At 47.9% G+C, this 22,041-nt stretch overlaps 1 protein-coding gene across 4 annotated transcripts in view; it reads left to right on the forward strand.

Moving 5' to 3' along the window:
- LOC149370127 (adenylate cyclase type 3-like) overlaps positions 1-22,041 on the forward strand; it is a 420,278-nt gene that overhangs the window by 325,487 nt on the left and 72,750 nt on the right. For all 4 annotated transcript variants that reach the window (XM_089560173.1, XM_089560159.1, XM_089560152.1 and 1 more), the window contains exons 3-7: positions 4,267-4,548; positions 13,568-13,804; positions 13,946-14,232; positions 14,959-15,097; positions 17,990-18,049. In XM_089560173.1, the coding sequence (XP_089416299.1) occupies positions 4,267-4,548; positions 13,568-13,804; positions 13,946-14,232; positions 14,959-15,097; positions 17,990-18,049 (1,005 nt within the window). The remainder of the gene's footprint in view (positions 1-4,266; positions 4,549-13,567; positions 13,805-13,945; positions 14,233-14,958; positions 15,098-17,989; positions 18,050-22,041) is intronic.

The raw sequence follows: 22,041 nt of genomic DNA on the forward strand, positions 1-22,041 counted from the left end.
TCAACCAGGGGGGTAAAGCTGAGCTCGCAAAGCGGTCCACGCATGTAAGTCGCCATCTTGAACGCCATCTTACAACTCACTATTGTGGCCAGCACAGTTTTTTCTCGCAAAGTCAAGGATGGGTGAAGTTTGAGTTTGAATTCGGAAAACTGCGGCAGAGATAATAACTATATGTCACTCTTACGAGTATTTTCAATGTTTTAAACACATTTTGTAATCCTTAGCAAACTGATTGTGGTCATTTCTTTTAATATCGGACGATTGCGAACATGTTCGCGAGTGAACTGAATAAACGCTCTCGGTGTTTCGGTTTTAAACTTCTGCTTTCGAACTTGATTTCAAGGCACTTAATTCAAGGAGCTGCATACGATAAGGAGTCACTCGCGCTCTCGTTCACCGCGATGCCACCTTCGTGCGTTGATGCATGGCAAAAGCTCCAAAAGGATCGGACATTTCGCATCATTTGTGAGTGAACGTTTGAAGAGATACATATGCACATTTCACGACAACTGTGTACTGTAAAGCGTGTGAATGAAAATCTCCCGCTCTTGGAACTCTCTTTAAAGGCGGATGACACCAAGCGAATGAACCCTGCAAGCGTTTACTTTTTCACGGCATTCGATTTTCTTAACGCCATTGCCTCAATCTGCTTGACAGAGAACACATTGGCGATACTTATAAAGGATGCAGGTGTTCTTGCTTAAATGCGTTTTATTACGATTTTCATCACTAATGCATGCGGTATAATTAAGGTAACACTGTTGAAATGAACGGCCGCGCAACGACAACGGCACAAGAAGGACATGCGCAGTCTACCAACTGTTTATTTTACGGAAAAGAGGCACACTGATCCTCAGCTCAAGCATTTGACAGCGCATTATTGCTCCGAACACAGCCAGTGGCAGGAAATCGGCATGTAAACAAGACAGCATACATGTAATCGCAGGACCCTTCTTATCCCGTGCGTATAAAGTATTTGCGGCACTATAGCTTCTCATGGGTTTTGAAACCAAACAGAGGAATAAAAAATATCTCTGCAAAAAAGCAGTGTCACACATTAGAAGCAAAGCAGTCATAAACCTAAAAAAAACAACACAAAAATAACAAAACCCACCACAACAACCAACCAAGCAACCACAATTTAATGCGCACAATGCTGGACATGAAACGAAGTTTTCTCGAAGGGTACATGCTGTGTCATGCATTTCTGCCTCCACCTTGTTTTAGTCGTTCGTGATGAAGCTCTGAGCATTGCTGCGTACGAAAAATCCCATTATGAGCTCGTCTCGCGCCAGAAAAGACACGGCACCGTCTTCCTCGCCGAAGGAGAAAGATAAAAAAAAACGCGAGAGGCCCGCGGTACTCTAACAAACCTTCGACATTTAATATAACAAAACGCTGAACATTCAAAACAAACCAGGCAGAGCATTTGCTCCATTTACCTTGGGCATTCGTTTCCTTTGCGGATTGTGTTCGCCCTTTTGGGGCCAAAGCAAATTTCTGACGTGTATTTGCACTCGGCAACAGAGGACACGCAAAATCCCGTGCGCTCTACAGACGAAATACACTCCAGCGCGTCACAATCGCGGTACTAGCCTTCAAATAACAATTCAGAGGTCACAAGCCACCTATATGAAATTACAGTCGGTATGCAAAATTGCATACCATTGAAAACGATCCAAACGCGACGATTTTGCCGTTGTTTACAGCAGTTTAGAGCAGTCGAGAACTACTCTGCATACCGCCATCTTCCCACGGACTACGTTGCCAGGTTCCAACTCCGTTCTTTGTCCAGATTTAGAAAGTGACAAAACAGCTGGCAACACACGCAAACCATTATGTGATGGCTGCGTTCATGCGTTGCCCACTGGAATGCATGGGCTCAATGGGCAGCTTTCCCTCTAGAGTTGGTTGTATTAACTCTATGATGTCAACAGTGCAAACGCGAACTGAAACTCCGAAACATTTCGCGCTTCGCAGTGCAGGGCTGCATATTTTGGAAAATAATTATGCCATAGATTAGAACGAGCTTCAGAAGCCCTGTATGGTTGTGAACGAAACGCTTACCGCAAATTTAAGAACATGGTAGTATGCAATAAGCCGAGCCAAGTAAGATCCACGTCCACTCTCCAAACGAGCATGGAATAGCGGAGTAGCTTGCTCACGTGAAGGTCTCGTGGGTCTAGCAAACTAGTTTAACAGCACTGCACTATTAACAGTTGTGTCTAAAAATGTTAGAACGTTCGTTTACAAACCCCATATCCTCTGTTGTACGTACTGTCATTCTTCGAGGCCTTTTCACAAATGGTACGACGACGGCAGTGGCTACAGTAGTGGTGGTGATGGTGTTGAATATGGTGGTAGTCATTAGGATGACTCTTGGAGGAGGCTTTTGCGCACATAAAAACGGGAACTTGACAAAACAAATGAAAAAAAGAAAATACTCTGTAGCCAGTCTTTCCCATCGCGAATATCACTGCTGTTTTCCATATAACGGTTTGACAGCCTACCTAAAAAAGACAGCCTAGCTAAAAAAGCGGTGTGGAAACGATTGTGGTACCGCCCTTAGGCGTATGTAAAGGCTGAAAGTAACAGTAACGCACTTCTAAGGCCAGTATGTCTGACTTTTGTTGAGGCAACGTCTCGGCCATATGTCAAACCAGTGAGCCATTCGTAATTGGGTAGCTACGCACCTACGCACAACACCTGTGGCTTGCTCAATGAGCGGAAAGTAAGACAAAAAAAAACAATACAAATGCACACGCGAAAAGCTGTTTGTAACTGCTGCTAAAATACAATCCCACCGCCGGCCCACACGGGGCCCATGTGTACGCCGTTGATCCTATCGCTGCTGTCTTCCTCGTCTAGTATACTTGATCCTCTTCCAAGTTCATCTGGTTATCATGGATAAACTGTCCTTGTAGCGAAGCCACGTTTTCGCTGTACGCTACACGTGGCAGCGTACACAGCATGTGATAACAATGTTTGAAAAGACAGGGGTAGATTTTGTTGATATACAGGTGAGATTGCACCTGTATTGTTATATATTTGATATGTGCTGTATTGAAGCAAAAATGTTGCCGCGAAACACTGACGCGCAGGCTTTATAATGCACTTCGAACAAAAAAAAAAGAAAGAAGCAAGACCTTCGGCTTGTATGGCACCGCCTCTAACCGGCGCCCACGAAGACCACAGACGCGTGAGGGTCGTGTTTAAACATCCTCCTTGGCCTTCGTCCACATTTCAAGGGAGGTAAAGACAACAACGGGAGCACCCACGAGTGGCGGTGTGGAAAAGGGCACGGTAGATCACTTCGCCTACACGCTACCGGAATTGAGCGACTCGTTGAATAGAGGAAGACAGCCCACGCTCTACCTTACTCGCCTGCAAAGCAAATGACAGCTCGCATGTTTACACGTTTGAGTTTGTTGGTTCTTCATGAAAGTTCACCTCGATAAAATCGACGGCCATCAAGCTGAGGGATGTATGGTACCTGTGTATTTTTTTTTTCTGTCCATTTTTGTTCTTTGCTGCCACGTTATTGCACTTTTCGTAGACGCGGAACGGTGCCTTTCAGGTAAAGCTCATGAGTGCCGTGCCTCTCAAATTTTTGCACGGCTGATTTCTAAATCTGTTTGCGTAACTTTGTTGCGTAAACGCACCCCGGCCTTTACTGTGGTCCTGCCTCAGTTCATGACGTCCCGTTAGGACGACACGGACACAAATAGGACCACTCTATCGGCGCGAGCCTTACCATCCTTTCCATAATATTCTTATTTTGTGGTAGCTGCCTCCAGTTTTCGTCTGTATTGGCGACACAGCGCCCCTCAGTGGCGGCCAACGGTGGATGGGGCTTTTTTTTTGCACTGACGTCACTTGAGACGTTCTGACATTACAAGCCACGGAACTTAGTGAGCGGCACGAAATAACGCAGGTAGAAGTCGTAAATAGTGTTTAAAGACGCCTTTAAAACAGTCTCCACGCACAATGCCGTGCAAGCTTTCGTTGCATGCAAATGTGAAAAGAAATACACTCAAATAGGTTAGCAACCTGGGCTGGTGTGAAACTGCTGATGGTGCAAGAAACACTGCGAACCGAGGCGACTCTGTGGGATTTCTTGTCCGTTGTCTCGGTTCGCGCTGTTTTGTGCGCCATGCGTAGAAAGAAGTGCAGATTCGCAGCTAACCACTGTTCAGCACCCATGGCGAAGTCCCTCCCGCTTACCCGACCTGTCCTCTTCTGTTCCCGCCTTTTTCTTGAATGCAGGGTTGGGAGGACGCCCTTCCCTGGATGGTGGTGTACTCGTTCGCGGCGCACGTGCTGCTTCCGTGGCGCGTGGTGTCGGCGCTGGCCGCCTCGGGCACCCTGGTGGCCGCCCAGGTGGCGCTGTGGAAGGGCCGGCCCCCCGCGGCCTCGCTGCTGCTGCTGGCCTGCGCCAACCTGCTGGGCCTCATGGCGTTCCTGTGGGTGGAGCGCATGCAGCGACGAGCCTTCCTCGAGACCCGGCAGTCCCTCGAGGCCAAGCTGGTGGTCGAGGAGGAGTCGCAGGTAAGCGGCCCTCCCGCTGTTCCGGCTTCTTTCTTTCTTGTCAAGGAAAAGTTTAAAAATGAAAGAAATAGAAAAAATTCTAAGCCTGGCGGCGCCCGCCATCGCCCTGTTTCGAAGGTGATGCTGTGACCACCCTTCCTTCCTTATTTACTTACTTACCTTACTTTGCTTGCCTACTTACTTTACTTACTTTACCTTCTTACCTTGCTTTACGTACTCCTTACTTACTTACCTACCGACTTACTTAACTTACTTACCTCCTTACTTTACTTACGTTATATACTTACTCACTTACTTACCTTATATACTTACTTATCTACATACTTACTTGCTTACCTACTTACCTACTTATTTACTTACCTACTTACTCACTTACCTACTTACTTCTAACTTACTTACCTGCCTACCTACCCGCTTACCTACTTACTTACTTACTTCTTACTTACTTACCTACCTACCTATTTACTTTATTTACCTACTTACTTACCTACCTACCTACTTACTTCCATCCGTCCGTCCGTCCGTCCGTCCATCCATCCATCCATCCATCCATCCATCCATCCATCCATCCATCCATCCATCCATCCATCCATCCATCCATCCATCCATCCATCCACACACACACACACACAAACACACGCGCGCGCGCACACACACACACACAAATACTTACATACATGCATATGTACGTACGTACGTACGTACAGAGGGCAAAACGCTAGTCTAGAACAACGTTCTGGGGGTGTTTCTGGTTGAACATGCGGTATGTAGCGATAACGTTTGGTTAGAAATGGTCTGGACGTAAGCGTGTTCAGTTAAACTCGTAGGATTTCATCGTCATTTTTCGCCTGCAGCGGCTTTGGGAGCTGCGGAACACACAATTCAGCTGTTCTAGACATGCGTTTTGCCCTCTGTACACACACACACATACATACATACATACATACATACATACATACATACATACATACATACATACATACATACATACATACATACATACATACATACATACATACATACATACATACATACATACATACATACATACATACATACATACATACATACATACATACATACATACATACATACATACATACATACATACATACATACATACATACATACATACATACATACATACATACATACATACATACATACATACGTCTGTTCGTACATGGAGCAGTTACTCCACAATGACGCGTAGCTTTCGCTGCGCGAGCTATTTTACGGAACTCGCCTGAGTGTGCTGCACAAAAGAGAAAAAAGACAACAGGTTGATGCTAATGACAATGGGTTAGAAGATGACACATTTTACGTACCCTTAGAGCAAAGAATCTCCTCCGAGCCTCTAGCCTAGATCGTTGTTGTGGGAAAAAGTCCACAACGGAGTTAAGGGAGGAAGAACGTCCATGCTTACCTAACCGTCAAAATACAACGCAGCTCTGCCAGTCACGTTCCACCTAACGACGAGGCTGCCACAAGCGCAAGGTGATTTGTTCCGCAGACAGGCTCGGTTAGCGCCGCGTTGCCTCGTTCGCCCTTCCCGATTCCGCGCAGCTCGGTCGGGTAATTCGCCGCATAAAGCGGCAGCATTATGCCGGCTTCTTCGAGCGGGACGCTTGTTTTTCTTGCTCGCCCAACGACCGAGGCGCCGAGGCGAACAAAGCAGCCGCTTAGTCCGGCGACGAGATCCTTCCGGCCGGATCAGCGAAACTCCACAAGCGCCCGCCTTATGCAGTGGCCGGAGGATTAGTGGCGGCCACCGGCTCCCGGCTCGTTTAGGCCTGTGGCCGAGGAGCGATTGATCATTCATGATCTCCGCTCGAGGCGCTGCCTCCGGCCGTCCGCGGGTGGAGCTCGTCGACAAATTGCACGGAAGGCGCCTGCTTCGGGTGGTCGGAAATGGCTCCTGTGAGGAAGAAGAACCGCAAAGTGGTGTTAGGAGAGAATGCCTGTCTTGCACAGAGTGCAAAAAGAAAACTATAATGGAAGCGAGCGAATAGTAACTGCATACATGCTGTTCCCTGAGCAGCGCTAAAAAAGAAGCTTGCAGAAAGAACAGGCTGCGGTTGCAAGAGAGAGCACATTTCACGGCCACTCAGTCACGTATTCAATTTGAGCCGGGAATTTATAAATACTGAAAACGACTTCACAGTGAAAGGGCAACCTATTTTCTGCACGCCTGAGTAAACCAAGAGATGCTGAATATGCAGTATGAAAGGAAAAATGAGAAACCGTTAAACCGGCTCTGAACGCGAATAAAAGTAGGTTTCACCACAAGGCAGGAGCGTGGCTTCAGGCTCCTCCTCTCGAGCCCTCTGCACCTTTTTTGAGCGTAACTGTTAGGCTCCCCTTCTTGGCTTGCGCGTCGTTGCCGTAACCGGCCGAGCTATAGCAAAGCGAAGCGCACGACGAAGGTAGAACGATGACGATCGAAGGGAGAGCGAGGATTAAAAGGAGGAGGAGGAGGAGGACATAGTAGTGAAAGAGGGAAAGGCGGAACCAGAAGATGAAAAATGGAGGAGGATAGTACGCCGGGGCAAGAGAGAAGGGTTCGCACTCAGTCTGCGCTAGCTTTTGCCTTATGACCCCCTAAACGCTTTTACAAAGCACTCCCTGACGCAAAATCGATTGCTGCGGGTATCCCAGCAATACCTCTCCCTCCGTTTCAGGCGGCATACATTAGCGAGTTCATGAAAAACGGCATAATGCCTTGTCAAGTGAGGCTATTCTTTGCGCAAATATTGTGGGCCCCTTAATTGTCTCACAGGTGCGATGTTCGAGTCAGCGTAATATCTACCACAAAAGTGCTATTCGCATTTTGAGTCAGCCATGAATCAGCAGTCGAAGCGCCAAGCAGCATTTACCTGGCCATATATGAGAGCCGGCCATTTGTAAAGTCCACGCCATTCACCTCGGCAACGGGCATGGGCTACTCTGAATGAGCGGGCTACGCGCCTTGTGGCCCTCCCCAAATGAAGACGCGTTCTTTAAGGTGTCTTGTACGTCCTTTATGGCTTCAGCGTTCCTCCGTGATGCAGTGAAACAAGCGCGCTGCTACACGTTCTTGCAGGAAGTAGCAAACCCGGAAGAGGACGCCGCAACCGGGCAAGGATTGCACCGTGCCCCTCTGCACCACTGAGCAGCATTCGTTCAGTGCGGCAGTTTAGAGGCCTTGCGTGACGAAGCGGCAATGCTTCGTGTACTACTTAAGGGTAGCAATGTCGTCCAAGTTTTCTCCCTCGGTATATCGCAAAATAAAGCTGCGCTCAAATTTCGCATTAGGTCGTACCGTAATCGTCGGTCATTTTTATTTCGCTTCGTAGGGAAACCTACTTTTCTCCGCGTTAAGAGCTGGTTTCTCGATTTCTATAGTGTTCCATCGAAGTATGACACATACACGTACTGGCGGCAGCAAAAGTTTACAGGAGGTGGGCGCGCAAGAAAAAAAGAAAATTCAGTTCAGTCCCAGAGTGCTTACCGTTGGGTGAGTCGGTCATACATGGTTAAGGAAGGGTACTGCGCATAAAAACATGGACGAGAAGACGACAAGGACGGGATTAGTTCCTCGCCCATCCTTGTCGTCTTCTCGTCCCTATTTTTTTTTTTTTTCGCGCAGTACCCTTCCTTAATCATTTCGGCCCAGTCGTGTGAAACAAACGCTTGAATGTCTAAAGTTATAGGCACCCGCACATATCTCCGGCGCGCACGTCTCCGTCAGGAAGAGGCAACAGTGTGAGAGCCTCGGCAGCGTTGTGCGCGTCATCATGAATCGGTTGTGCGCCTTCTTCTCGGGCATCTGTCGCACCCAAAAACAACTGGACCCATTGCTCTATTGTGGGGTGCATTGACCGGACCCGAAAATTGGCTAGGAATCGAATTCTACCAACGCGACAGTGGGAGAATACACAGGCGACCGATAAACTGTTCGTCGCCGAAAGCAATTTCGTGTTCGGTTTTTCCTCCATATGAGTTTGGAGTATGTTTTTGCAGGCTAGTTGGTGCCTAAGCATTCTGGGTTTTTTGCGCAAAAGACACGACACAAAAGAAAACGAGGTAGACAGGACAAGCGCTTACTAACAACTCAGGTGTTTATTGACGGAACATTTGCTTAAATACAGCAGCTGCTCTTATCAAACAAGAAGAGGGAAAGAAGAAACTTCGCATACATATATACACACAGCAAATCATGACGAAAGTGACGCAGCAAACAAGAAGTGCTCAACAAGTGCGATACTTGGCTTGCCTTATATACGAGGTCTGTTAGAAAAGTATCCGACCTTTGGCCAGAGAAATAAAAATGGCATAACTGGAGCGTTGGAAACCTAATTACCTTCAAAGTAGTCTCCATGGGACTTCACACACTTCTCCCAGATGTGCTGCCACTGTTGGAAGTATTTCGAAAAGGCCTTTTTCGGAATGGAGTTTAGCTCAGCTGTCGTTGCAGCCATAATGTCCTCTCTTGTCTGAAATCGCGCTCCTTTCAATGGCCTCCTGATTTTCTGAAACAGCCAGAAGTCGCAGGGGGCCTTATTAGGAGAGTAAGGAGTGTGTTGAACTACAAGAGTCTGGTTTTTTGCAAAAAAGTCTGAATCGAGTGCGATGAATGTTTCAGGAGCATTTTCGTGATGGATGCGCCAATTTCCTCTTGACCGCAACTCCGGTCTCTTGCCCCTCACAGCATCACGTAGGCGACGGAGGACATCCCTGTAGTACTCCTTGATTATTGTTTGACCCTGGAGCGTGCGTACCCGTGATGTGCCAGACAGCGAGAGTCCAATAAAGCAGTCAGCATCACTTTGACGTTGCTGAGCATTCGGCAGGCCTTCATTGGTCGTGGGGACGTGGAATGCTTCTACTGGGACGACTGGGATTTGGTTTCAGGGTCTTACCCGTACACCCAAGACTCATCACCAGTGATTATGGTGTTGATGAAGTCGGGGTCACTGTTTGTGGAATCCAGCGTGTCCTGTGAGACTTCAACACGAAGCTGCTTTTGCTCCACCGTGAGCAGCTTCGGCGCGAATTTCGCCGCAACTCTCTTCATGGTCAAATCTTCGGTGATAATGGAACGGGCAGAAAAACTACTGATGTCCACCTCTTCCGCAATTTCTCGGATAGTCACACGACGGTCCCGCATCACCAGAGCGTTCACTTCGGCAATGACCTGGCCATTTCGGCATGTTGATGGCCGACTGGAGCGTGGCTCGCTCTCCACCGATGTGCGGCCATCTTTAAACCAGTTGTACCACTGCCTAATCTGTGTGCTGCTCTAAGCATCATCACCGAAACACGTATGAATATTACGAATGGTTTCCACTTGGCTGTCGCCCCGTTTCTGGCAAAATTTGATGCATTAGCGCTGCTCCTGTCACACCGCCATTTTGCTTGGACTAAAAAACCGACGAGAGCACTGCGCACTACCTCACTCAAACGCTGCCTCACAGCGACTGACGCTATCGCCAGGCGGGAAAAAATTCGTGCATGCGCACGACACTTCAAGGTCTGCTGGTGCAAGCGCGCTTGTTTCGTATCCATCAGGTGTTCGCAAAAAAAAAAAAAATAAGGTCGGATACTTTTCTAACAGACCTCGTATACGTATATATGTATGCGAAGTTTGTTCTTTCCCTCTTCTTGTTTGATAAGAGCAGCTGCTGTATTTAAGCAAATGTTCCGTCAATAAACACCTGAGTTGTTAGTAAGCGCTTGTCCTGTCTACCTCGTTTTCTTTTGTGTCGTGTCTTTTGCGCGAAAAAACCCAGAATGAGTTTTGAGGTCACGGACTCTTGCTCACTCTTCTAAAGTTTGCAAAAATAAAGCCTCTTGGACAAACTTTTGTGGCACTACAGCCCTTAGCGAAATAGTGGATGTGCTAAAAGTGCATTTCAAACATATTATATTAATTTCATATTCATTTCGCATTTTTTGTTCCTATGCTTAAACTGAAATACGAATGCTTGCTAAGTATACCAGGAATAATATTTTGAACGTTCTTAAAAATACGTGCAGAGTACATTTCTGCCCGCTTAGTATATTTATAATGCATTCAAAATGTACTAAAAATATACATTAAATACATTAGATTACATTCGAAATATACACAGTATGAGGCGGGTTAATGCTTCAACTGCAGAACAAGTTGACACGTCTATAAGCATAAGGAGCCAACAGACGAGTACACGCGTATAGTTATCATCAATAAAAATATAATGAGGTCACGTGGCGGAATTGTAACGGCAAATATACCTACACATAGCAAATCATGACGAAAGTGACGCAGCAGACAAGAAGTGCTCAACAAGTGCGATACTTGGCTTGCCTTATATATACCCTCCGAGAGACGACGCATTATCTTGCCCGGTGAGGCATTTTTTGCGCAAAGACTGTGGGCCCCCAAATTATCGCACAAGTGCCATACTGGTCGCGTTCGAATCTGGGGGCGATCTAGAACCGAACTGCTATCTGAAATTTGCGTCAGTCATAGGTCAGGCGTCGAACTGTCAACCAACAGATACACGGGCGTCTAGGGGGGGGGGGGGGGGGGGGTAGGTACAAGCCCGTGCCGTCGATTTTCAGTTGTGTGCCGATGGCTCGCGCGCTCGATCGATCGATGCCTGCCCACAGGGTCCCTGGGGGCTGCAGAAACCGTTTTCGAAATTCCAAAAGCCAGCGTTCGTGAATAGCGGAAACTTTTTCGCCATGAGGCTTGCCTACGAACAGAAGTTTGGTGAAGCTCTCAAGCCGTATTGCAAGCCTGCACGCACCAGACGGGCAGCAGCCTGCTACAGCTGCCCTTCTACCCTTTTTCGCGACTGCAACAAGCGGCTTAATCCCTTAATCCCTTTACTGCGACAAGTCACGTCAGGAATGGGCAGGAAAGACAGGAAGCATTTTCAGACTCCGGAAGGCTTCAGCGCTGCAGCTGTTGCCTCCGCCTCCAAAACATGCGAGGTCCCCATGGTGAAGGAAACGTAGACAAAACTTAAAAGCACAGCTTGAGCATGCCTTCATTTCGGGCCCCGAAGCACTGTATACTACGAGAATAATGGTTCGACTTCAGAACCAAGCCATGTTTCCCTCTGCGTGGGAGGTGCGACAGTTTTCTCATGAGATGCGAGTATTTTCACAACAGAACGTCATAAACTGGCCCGCATTCCACCATTCAAATTCTTGTAGCGGATTAAAACTATCCAAACGCTACGCAACACGTGAGGCAAACACGAACCAGCTACACACTCCTCAAAGCCGTCGGCTTGTGCTGAGTTACAGAACTTTCTATCAACAGCAAAAAACCTGTGGATTGCAGCATACGCCTAGACACTATGCAGGCGTGTGGACAGCTGGTTTGGGAAGGCACGTCGCTAAGCTCCAAGATGGCAAGCGACTGCAGCGTGATGGCTGTACAAACAAAAAGATGTGGGAGCCGAAATACCAGCGTGTAGTTAATTTTATTAACGTCAGCTTATAGTATTTGATGACACAATTATGCGTGTTTGCGCGTTACACCTGTCGGACACATCACCCCAATCGCTTGGTATAGCCTTTTTAAGGTTGCGAATATGGTTCATTTCAAAAAGTTTCGTGGGCATGATAATGTTTGGCTCCCAAAGAAATCTTTTACGTCGTTTATGGGCTAATATCTTGCAGGTATGAGCAGCGCAACGCCACTGATAGACAGATGCCTTCCCTTCCGCTTCACGAGCGGCGGAGAGGAGCTTTCATGACGAGCACGCAGAACTGGTCGCGAGGCGGCGCTGACCGCAAGCCGACGGTGGAGACACCTGGCCGATGCAGAGTGTCTCTAAGGGGGCCGCGCATGCTACAGCCTTTGGGGATTAGGGAAGCAGGTGATAGAGCCAAAATCCGCTCCCGAACGAAGCGACATCAGTAATGATAATATCAAGCGATTGGGTCACGAGATGGCGCTACAAGAAATTTATTTCTCGAGAACCCGCATCCCATAAACTTCCGGTACTGGTAGCACGTGAAATATGCGGTCACGTAACCTCGGGGCCAAGAGAGCCCTTCCCCCTTTTCTGCACACTTCATTTACGGTCGAGATAACACAGTTATCGCTCACTGCGTTGATTACATGATTCACGTAGGTAAATTAGAAGCTTCTAGGCTGTTGTACTAATAACAGCCATTTAGACGAGTGGTGGTTGTGCAGACCCCTCCATCTCTCAATGTAGGGAATAATTCGCTGGGTTAAAACTAAGTCCTACGGGGTGGCTGCATGTAGGAAATCACCGCCTTAAAGGGGCTCTGAAACACCTTCCGAGGGGAGCACATCGACTGGCTCTATCACTGCACTGTGTTGTCATGAAAACCTGAGCCAAATAATACACTTGTACACGCAGCAGAGAACCCACAATAACGTGCGAAAGATGGTGAGCCCTTCCCTGCGATTTTTCATGCTCGCAACCTCCTCCGTCGCTCGTACCTGCGTACACAAGTTTAGATGTGGCTATTGGTTAGATTATTTCGGACTTCAGGCAGCTACCATGGCCACGGCCAATAAGCCGCGTAGCTCCGGCAGGTCAGGAAGCTCCGCCCCGGGGGTGGGGCCAGCGGAGGAGCGCCGACCTTCCAGCGTGCAAAAAGTCACGAAAGGAGAGGGAAAGGCGCGAAGGCGCTGAAATTCAAATTTTGAATGAAGGTTACTTAGCTTCTAAAAAGCGCATTACAAAACGTCCTCCTGGACAATATTCGTGATGCAGCGTGCTTTAACATCCCAGGCATACCGCAACTTTATTAGAGCCCCTTTCAGAGCCCCTTTGTGACAGACAACTGGGGTTGTTCGTGTACCAGCTTATGTTCGAAACCAGCGCTAGAACAACGAAACACTCGAGAGAGGGCATAAACGAACGGGTAATACTGGTATGCTTGTCCCGTGCTATCCTCGTTTGTATGCGCTCTGCTTTTCATTGCGGCATCCCTGTGGTACCCCTGAGCAAGTGAGGCTGTACCTTCCCACCAGCTAATAAGAGGCCCCCATACGCTTGCGCAGGAGCAAGAGCGGCTTCTGCTGTCGGTGCTTCCCAAGCACGTGGCGGCCGAGCTGAAGCAGGACCTGGACGCCGTGGTGCAGGGTCCCTTTAAGAAGATCTACATGAGCCGCCACGAGAACGTGAGCATCCTGTTCGCCGACATCGTCGGCTTCACCGCATTCTCGTCCACGTGCCCTGCGCCGCAACTGGTGCGCACGCTCAACGAGCTCTTCGCGCGCTTCGACAAGCTCTCGGACGTGAGTACAAATAGTCACGCCCTCTCTTAGCAAAGTGTCAAACCACGTACTTGAACACGGCCTCTGAGATGATCTCAGAGGCTACAGGTTTAGTGATCTCGGAGGCTACAAACCAGTGAACCTCTCTTGTGGACTACGCAGAAGTTCCACCAACTGCGCATCAAGATCCTGGGCGACTGCTACTACTGCGTGAGCGGGGCGCCCGAGGAGCGTCCCGACCACGCGGTGCTGTGCGTGCACATGGGCCTAAGCATGGTGGAGGCCATCCGGTCGGTTCGCGACCAGACGCGCAGCGGCGTCGACATGCGCGTCGGCATCCACACGGGCGCAGTGCTCGCCGGTGTGCTGGGACAGAGGCAGTGGCAGTACGACGTCTACAGCAAGGACGTCGTGCTCGCAAACAAGATGGAGAGCGGAGGCATGCCAGGGTGCGCCCTCTACCTATCTCTCTTTGCACTCGTACTGGAGCGGACATTTTTTCAACGCACATGTGCAAAGATTCGCCCTTGAAACGCAAACAATACAATATCAAGAAACCTTACAAACGGAAAAGCTCACAAAAGCGCACTTCGAAATTGGGAATTCTGCTTAGATTGCACTGATACCTGCTTTTGGATTTCTTAGCCCGTTAGCATAGCAGAAAACAGCGTTATCCAGATATACAAGCAAATGGCTTGATATAACAGGCTTTAAGTCACGCGTAAACGTATCCTGACACAGTATTCTGGTGCAATGAAATCCTCGTAATTCAGTTACCACAGTTATGGTGGAACGTTCTGTCACGCAGAACGTTGACCGTAGCCTATAACGTCTGTTGTTGTACCGTGAACGGGTGTACGGACACTGACTCTACTGTAAAAGCTGTGGCCAATCTGTGCACTGAAGGCGGGAACCGCCTTCTAGTAAAGAGTGCGCCAATTCCAATGATCTTACTCTCTCTTGTTTTCACAATGTCAGCGTTTCAGTGAAGAGCCTAGTAAATGTAATGCGCGTGGTCTCCCTCTTGTTTGCACCAAACAGTCTGCAGTCCCTGCATCGCTGAACGCAGATCTTCTGCGACATGATTATGCAGTTTCGGTATCTGACGTTGTTTTGATACTATTCGCGGCACAATTGAGCGTGCTCGCATCGTGTCCTCTTCGCCGCTTGCGCAGGCGCGTGCACATCTCCGAGCGCACCCTGAGCTTCCTGAACGGCGAGTTCGCCGTCGGACCTGGAGACGGGGGCTCCCGCGAGGAGGCGCTCAGGCTCGCCGGCCTGCAGACATACTTCATCACCGAGGTCCTCAAGCCGGTGAGTACACTCCGCACGCAGACTCAGTTTCAACGGGCAGGCTCCCACACGCTACGTTTTCATTTTTTCCAGCAAATTATTTGCAACTGCTGCCAAAGAATCTGTAGTTCACAACCGAGCTTTCCATCGTTCCATCGTGGCAAGATTTTAAGGACTGAGAGACAACGGTCCGAACGCAGAGGAAAGTAGCGACCAGCAGTGTTTTACGAACGTTACCAGGACGCCAGGCTTGCTGCCTCATTGCTTGATGCAATGAGGCTAGTATTGCATCACCACAGCTGAACTCGCGAGGATGAACGCCACGCTCATTCGTTCCCAGAAGCTTTGCAGCGCCTGAGGTGCGACAAGGAAAGACTCCTAGCTCTCCCTCCCCAACCACCTCCCCCCCCCCCCCCTTCCCTCAACGTCCCAACCTCCCAATGGCCCACAAGGTCCGGTAGCGAGCCCTGTGGACCAGTTGTAAACCTCGACAAAGGCGCCGTGTGCGGCCAAAATTAGGAAGACGAGGCCACAAAAAAAGAAAAGAATCTGTTCGCCAAAACTGATTTCTATAGCCGCTATGCTTAAACAAACGTCTTCAGCGCTCAAGTGGGAACTTAACAGAATCGGGAAGCGTGAAAATGTGCCGCTTCCGTTTTATTCCCTAATCGCTACTGAACGCCAGCTGAGCCCCGCGCACTTATTGGCCTGCGGACACGGAAGTGCTAGGGAAATGTCGGTTCTAAGTTTAGGTAAAGCATAGAAACTGCGTTACCAGTCTCGCGTGCTTCCTTTTCTTTTGGCCGAAATGGAGCATAGCAGGCTTTGCCGTACAACGAAGAGGAGATGCAGACAAAAATAAAAACGCATTCTATTTCGACGGACGACAGGGAAGCGCCGCTCTGCCAGAGCCCTAATTAGGAGCGGGCTCTCCGAGAGTAATTATTCTCACTGGGCAACCCCCAAAGGTAACAGCCTGGCTTCACGTTCCCTAATTGGCTGTAAAACCCGAAATTCCGTTTGACATCAGGAACGAACAAAGCAAAAAAAAAAAAGAGGACTGCGCATGCGTACGCTTCCCTGCGTCCTCCTTTTCATATTTACCTTCTTTTCGTGAAAATTGTAGGCGTACTCTAATTGGAAACTTCGCGCCATTTCTCAAAGTCTACTGGGTGTCCTTCTTTGACTCGAATTCTGTACTTAATCTCGCATGTTGTCACTGGCAGCTACATTCCCGCTGTGATCTTAAAAGCACTGAAATATCAAATAAACAGCTTTCAAGCTAGTTGTACTTCCCTTTAGAATTATCTTGTGAGAGAGCTTGCCACCACACAACGCAAATGTAATAAAAGTGCCTCTAAAGTTTAAATGTCTCCCTTCGTAAGCAGTGCTTCTGTCTGTTAATAATCATGGCCAAATTTTCTACGAGGGTGCTGATGAATATGACGCGCGAACAGACGCTGTCACTCAAGTATAGCACGTGTATTTTATGCATCGTTGTTCCTGAATAGACTATAAGCGAATTTACAGTAAAAAATTGAACAGCGTTGTAGTTTCGAGGCACAAGTAAAGATCGCAGTTGGAGGGAGGCATCGGAAAAAAAAAAGGGGGGGGGGGGGGTAAATTACTTAAATGTATAATTCAGAAATTTATATTTGACTTACGCTGAAAAAAAAGACGGAACTTTTGCTCAGGTCTGGCGAGATTAAGCATCGCCGCTTCCTCTCCTGCTTGAAAGAACAGTACGCCTAGACTCCTAAACAAAACTTATTCGTCGTGCTTTACACTCACGTCAAAATTTTTCCCTGAAATATTGGCACATAAAGGTTAGAGATGGTGAGCGCAGGACCCTTCAGGCTGTTCTTACACCAACTTCACTATTTTGTTGCAGCCTGGAGATCACATTTTGTTCTTTATGCGGGAGCATTATATGGCTATGTACGCGTCACCAAAAAGTGTCCGCAGATTTTGTCCGCACGTCATGTCGTTCTATAAAGATTTATGAAAAAAAGATATTGATAGCATTAGGCAGCGGGTGAAAAAATCTCGCTGAATCCCGAATTTGGTTGATGTGGAATGATTAGTTAATTAATTAAACTCCAAGAGCACACTTAGACGTCGCAATAGCCATGGACGTCGATATAGCACTTGGACTTCAGAATAGCCAAGGCATTGATGTAGTATGTGGACGTTTTGCTTTCACGTTGCTCCAGTGCGGGTCGCCGCAGTGATGTGAAAAAAAATTAAGTTTAAAAAGAAACAAAATTTACAGAAAGTAGAAATAACAAAAAACCAAGGGAAACAAGAAAAGGTAATAAGAACGGAAAATGGGGGAAGAAAAAGAGGAGTGTGAAAAGAGGAGGCTCGCACTTCTCCGCTCTTGAGGAGACTTAAGTGCAATCCTGTAATTTTTATCTAGACATCATGATCCAGTTTTCTCTACTACCCTGTTCAATTTTCCGGTCACATAAGTAATATTTTGTTCTTGTAAACCCTTCAATCAACTAGAAGCCTTTTCATTTGATAGCTGTACCACATTCATCCGCTTTTGGCTGTTAAATTGTTTATCACGTATCATACAAACTACTGATATGGCATCACATGCCATTGGTAATAATATGGAAGAGGATATGATTTCAGCGCATCGATGCAGATGCTCAAGAGCGATCTTATAGAAAACTTTTTTTTTCTTTTTTAGACCAGCGCTGATTGTTTTAGACCACCTTTTTTTCCCCTCTCTCCGCAAAGCCTTGTGCTATGTTGTGCAGAATGGAATGATTATGCAACGTAACTTCCCTATACGATGCATTCGCCTGTGCATATAGTTGCCCACATTTAGATCCTCTTCTATCCCACGTCTTCTGTCCTGAGAGCACAGTGTGACAACGACGACACTCTCCTCCCTCCTCGCAGTACCCGGAAGGCACGCTGGACTGCGGCAAGCGGCTGGAAGACGGACAGGTGCCCAACGCGGTGAGAGATAAATTCATTCATTCATTCATTCATTCATTCATTCATTCATTCATTCATTCATTCATTCATTCATTCATTCATTCATTATTCGGCTTGGGAGGAGTATAGACACATGGAAACCTAGAAGACACGTAAAAACATTACCTGAGGTTTAGCTCTGTTTAAACCGGGCAAGTTGCGTAAGCAAGCAGCAAGGCGAACGCGCGTATTTATTCCCCGTTTCCCTCCCGCTTCTTCTCTCCTCTCTCCACATTCCGACACATGCGTCGAGAGCGCGCGACTAGGCGCGCGGCAGCTGCGGCGGCGCAGTGACGGTCCTGTCGCCTGGTGGAGCGTGGCTGAAGTGGTTACTACGGCAACGGCGCTCCATCTGTTTGACCTCGGCGACCGCCGGGAGCTGCGCGACGGCTCGAAACCTGGCGCAGTATTGCTTACGCAATAAAACAGTTCTACTCTCTAAACAAGAATAACCCTATATGCGTGTAAAAAAAGGAGTAAGTTGTCCTCTAACGTACTCCCTTTTAGAGGCTGCCCAAGTTCCGGAGTACATTTCGATCACTAAAAGTACGGAATGCTTACTCTTGGCAACGTAGACTTACTGCCCGCACAAAGCCTAGTAACTTGTTGGGAGGAGGCTTTTGAACCCGTCACTCGAGGTCCTGAAGTTAGCAGATAGAGGAGGTTAAATAGAGGTTAAAATCTTCGTGACTGCTGGCCCTCCCGTGTTTTGAAGAGGGGATTTCTTTGGGTTGCCAACCGTAAGGACTCTGTATTTTTAGGGATACAAATCACTCCAGGGCTTGGGCACCATGCCCTGCTCCGTAAAGGGTGTGCGCTAGGGGATAAACCTTTTTTACTCCTTTCGTGTATAAAGTGTATTTCATCGCAGTATACGCGGTTGTTTTAAGCTAGAATGCACGTGTACGCTATCAAGCGTATTGCTAGCGTAGCTCTCAGTGCGGTGGCTACAATTTCGGCTATTACTCTCGACAAAAATGACACCGCAGTCTTCGTACTACCCATCGACTACACCACGATATGATCTATGACCAATAAAACTCGCGAACCAGTGGGTGGACACATTCTTCAGCAGCTGCGAAACGGTCTCAACCACTTTGAGCCAGCAGGTTCCAGGCTATCATTTTGTTTTATGCAGAAATTCGGCCGGCACCCACCGCGTTGGTTCAGTGGTTAGCGCGCTCGTCTACCGAGCCGGAGTACCCGGGTTCGAACCCGACCGCGGCGACCGCGTTTCGATGGAGGCGAAACGCAAGAGGCGCCCGTGTGCTGTGCGATGTCAGTGCACGTTAAAGATCCCCATTTGGTCGAAATTATTCCGGAGCCCTCCACTACGGCACCTCTTTCTTCCTTTCTTTTTTCACTCCTTCCTTCCTCCCTTCCCTTACAGCGCGCTTCACTCCCTCCTTACAGCGCGGTTGAGGTGTCCTCCGAGATGCGAGGTGTTTAACACGCCATTTCAGTTCTTTAAAAACCGAAACCGAAGCCGGCAGGCAGCCACACAGTGCAAGGATGTAACGCTCTGCCCGCTTTTTAAGTGAACACTCATTGCTTAGAATTTTCTTCCGATGCTTGCTCCACAGCTGGGGTATTATTGTACAGCGTTACCGCGCATCACTACCGTATGCTGCCAGTGCTAGCCTCCCCCGCTGTATGTGCAGATTTCCCGTTGGGGCAGGTGCCGAGAACCTGCAGGTGCGTCACGAGCCTCGATATTGTACCACAGCCTCGGGACTAACTGCGCATGGGCATGGGAGGCGGTGGTGGTGTACAGTAGCGGTGCATGGTAGTATTGGGCTATGACTCAAGAACACATACAACTCAAGACCGAAGCGGCAGATGCCCCTCAAAGGAGGCATTTCAGCCAGTGGCGTCGACTCACAGCCACCGTTTCCGCGTTTACGCTAGACCAGCAGCAGCACTTCGCGACGGTGGCTTTCCTCGACGTTCTCGCATTCATGTCCAAACAATTTAGCGACAGTGTCAGTACCACTGTCTTGCAGTACAGTTGCACTATAACTTGCAGCTCAGACAGCGGATAGGTACACAGACACTGCGTCTATTTCTTTTGCGACTTTCACATTTAAGTCGTAAAGGATTAACCAACTCTCTGACACTGTAGAGGTTCGTTTGTTAACTTGCGTATCCATGGCGATTAATGACCATAAAGCAAAAATGCAATATATATACTCAAAGCTAAATGTTTTTACTTGAGCAGTATGTAAATAACATGAACATTTTCTGTAAATATATGACGCTGAAGGACAGTCATGAGAGCAGAAGCAGAAGGAGCTTAGCCGGTGCCTGGTGTCCCTCACTGATGATCAAAACTCTGTTATAAAGACAAAAAATACATAGACTCGTCAGATTTTAAGGCGAAAGCCTTTAATGCCTCATACTGTCGTGAGCAGACGCGTCGGCAGCCGTGTCGACAGACGCGTCGGCAGATTCGTCCGCCTTTCGTCGTCACTGCTTAAAAGGCTCAAGGTTCCAGCATGAATAAAGGCGCATCTTAGTTAATGCATGGGCTTCATAAATAAAATAAAAGGAGTAAAGTCAAGAAAAGGAAAATAAAAAATAAAAGTAAGCAAATAAACAAAAATAAAAAGAAAACAAAATTAAGATGTGAAAATAAAAAATAAAAAACAATAAAATTAAGAAAAGGAGCAAAAAATTAATAAACAAAATATGAAAAATAAAAAATTAAACAAAAACAAACAGCGGCCAGGAAACGCTTTCGCCTTGCAGCACTTTAGAGAGCCAAAGTGCCCCCTGAATTTTTTAGCAAAGGTTATTGCCGCATCGCAATGCTCCAAAACTTTCGGAAGAAAATGTATACTTTCACAAGTACCCCAAAGTTTTGACTACGGCACACTCAATTTTCATAATTGTCAAGCGGAGATGCCATCGCTTTTTCGCTTGCAAAAAGCGAATTCGCCATGCGAGCTCTGCTTTTGCTTTTGTTTTGGTTTTGGTTCTTGCTCCTAACTGCCAGACCAACAATGCGTGAAGTCGGTTCTCGCGTCTCCCTCGGGTCACGAGCTTGAGGAACGCAGCTGGGACATCGCCGGCCGTTTTAATCTGCGGTGCACCGGGGAGCGCTTTATTTCAATCTGGGGTGGGAAAGCGCGCTCGCTTATTTATTGATTGCAGCGGCCCGCGCATTTGGCGTTCTTCCCCGAAGGGCATTTGCCTAAGAAAGACGGATGCCGCCGTCCCTCGACGCGGCCCGAGTCGGAGAACATTGGCGCGAGCAGTCTTAGAATTCGCTGGCGCCAAACTTTGGGTAAAAAAAGGAAAAAATGAAGGAGTCGCCTGTCCGGAATGCTGACGCTGAAACTTTGATGACAATGCAGCGTAAAAGGCATGCGCAGAAAGTCACGGCCGCCATGTGCCATCTTTCTGCTTTCTGGATGCCGTCGTTCCACGAGCCAGTGTTTTCAAAGTTTTGGACAAAAGACTGGAACTGTAAATACGGAGCCATCGTATAATCTCCCTTCATTAGTACAGACGTGAGCAGGGCTTTTGTAGAGAGCTATAGCGGTGTGATGCAGAACAAATAAAGTTAAATATTTGCGCAGCTGTCTCTTCAGATGCATAATGCTCGGTCTTTGATGTTCGTGTGTCAACGCGGCTTCCCTTCAGTGCAAGCATTGCTTCTAACGCACAACAACTGATCAAAAGTTTCAGTTAGTTTGCTTTGCAGCGGTCCCCTCGAGCGCTTAGACAAACTTACTGCTCTCATTATTGCAGAACAATAGCTTGGAGTGACGTGAGGCCAGCAGAGGTCATTTCTTTTCGGTCTCGTTCGCTCGACGGTCGGCATCGCTTCTACAGTCCCTGCAGTTTGGCGGGTGTAATACAAGGGATGTCGCCTTTAAACACAGAAGTGTGCAAGTAATATACTGCCGTTAGACAAGAAATATGCAAAATAGAGAAAAAAATGCGTTTTAAGTGCGCACGTCTAACAAATT

This window comes from Amblyomma mixtum, chromosome 1 (assembly GCF_055824585.1).
Source record: "Amblyomma mixtum isolate Tamu chromosome 1, ASM5582458v1, whole genome shotgun sequence".
Lineage (NCBI taxonomy): Eukaryota > Metazoa > Arthropoda > Arachnida > Ixodida > Ixodidae > Amblyomma > Amblyomma mixtum.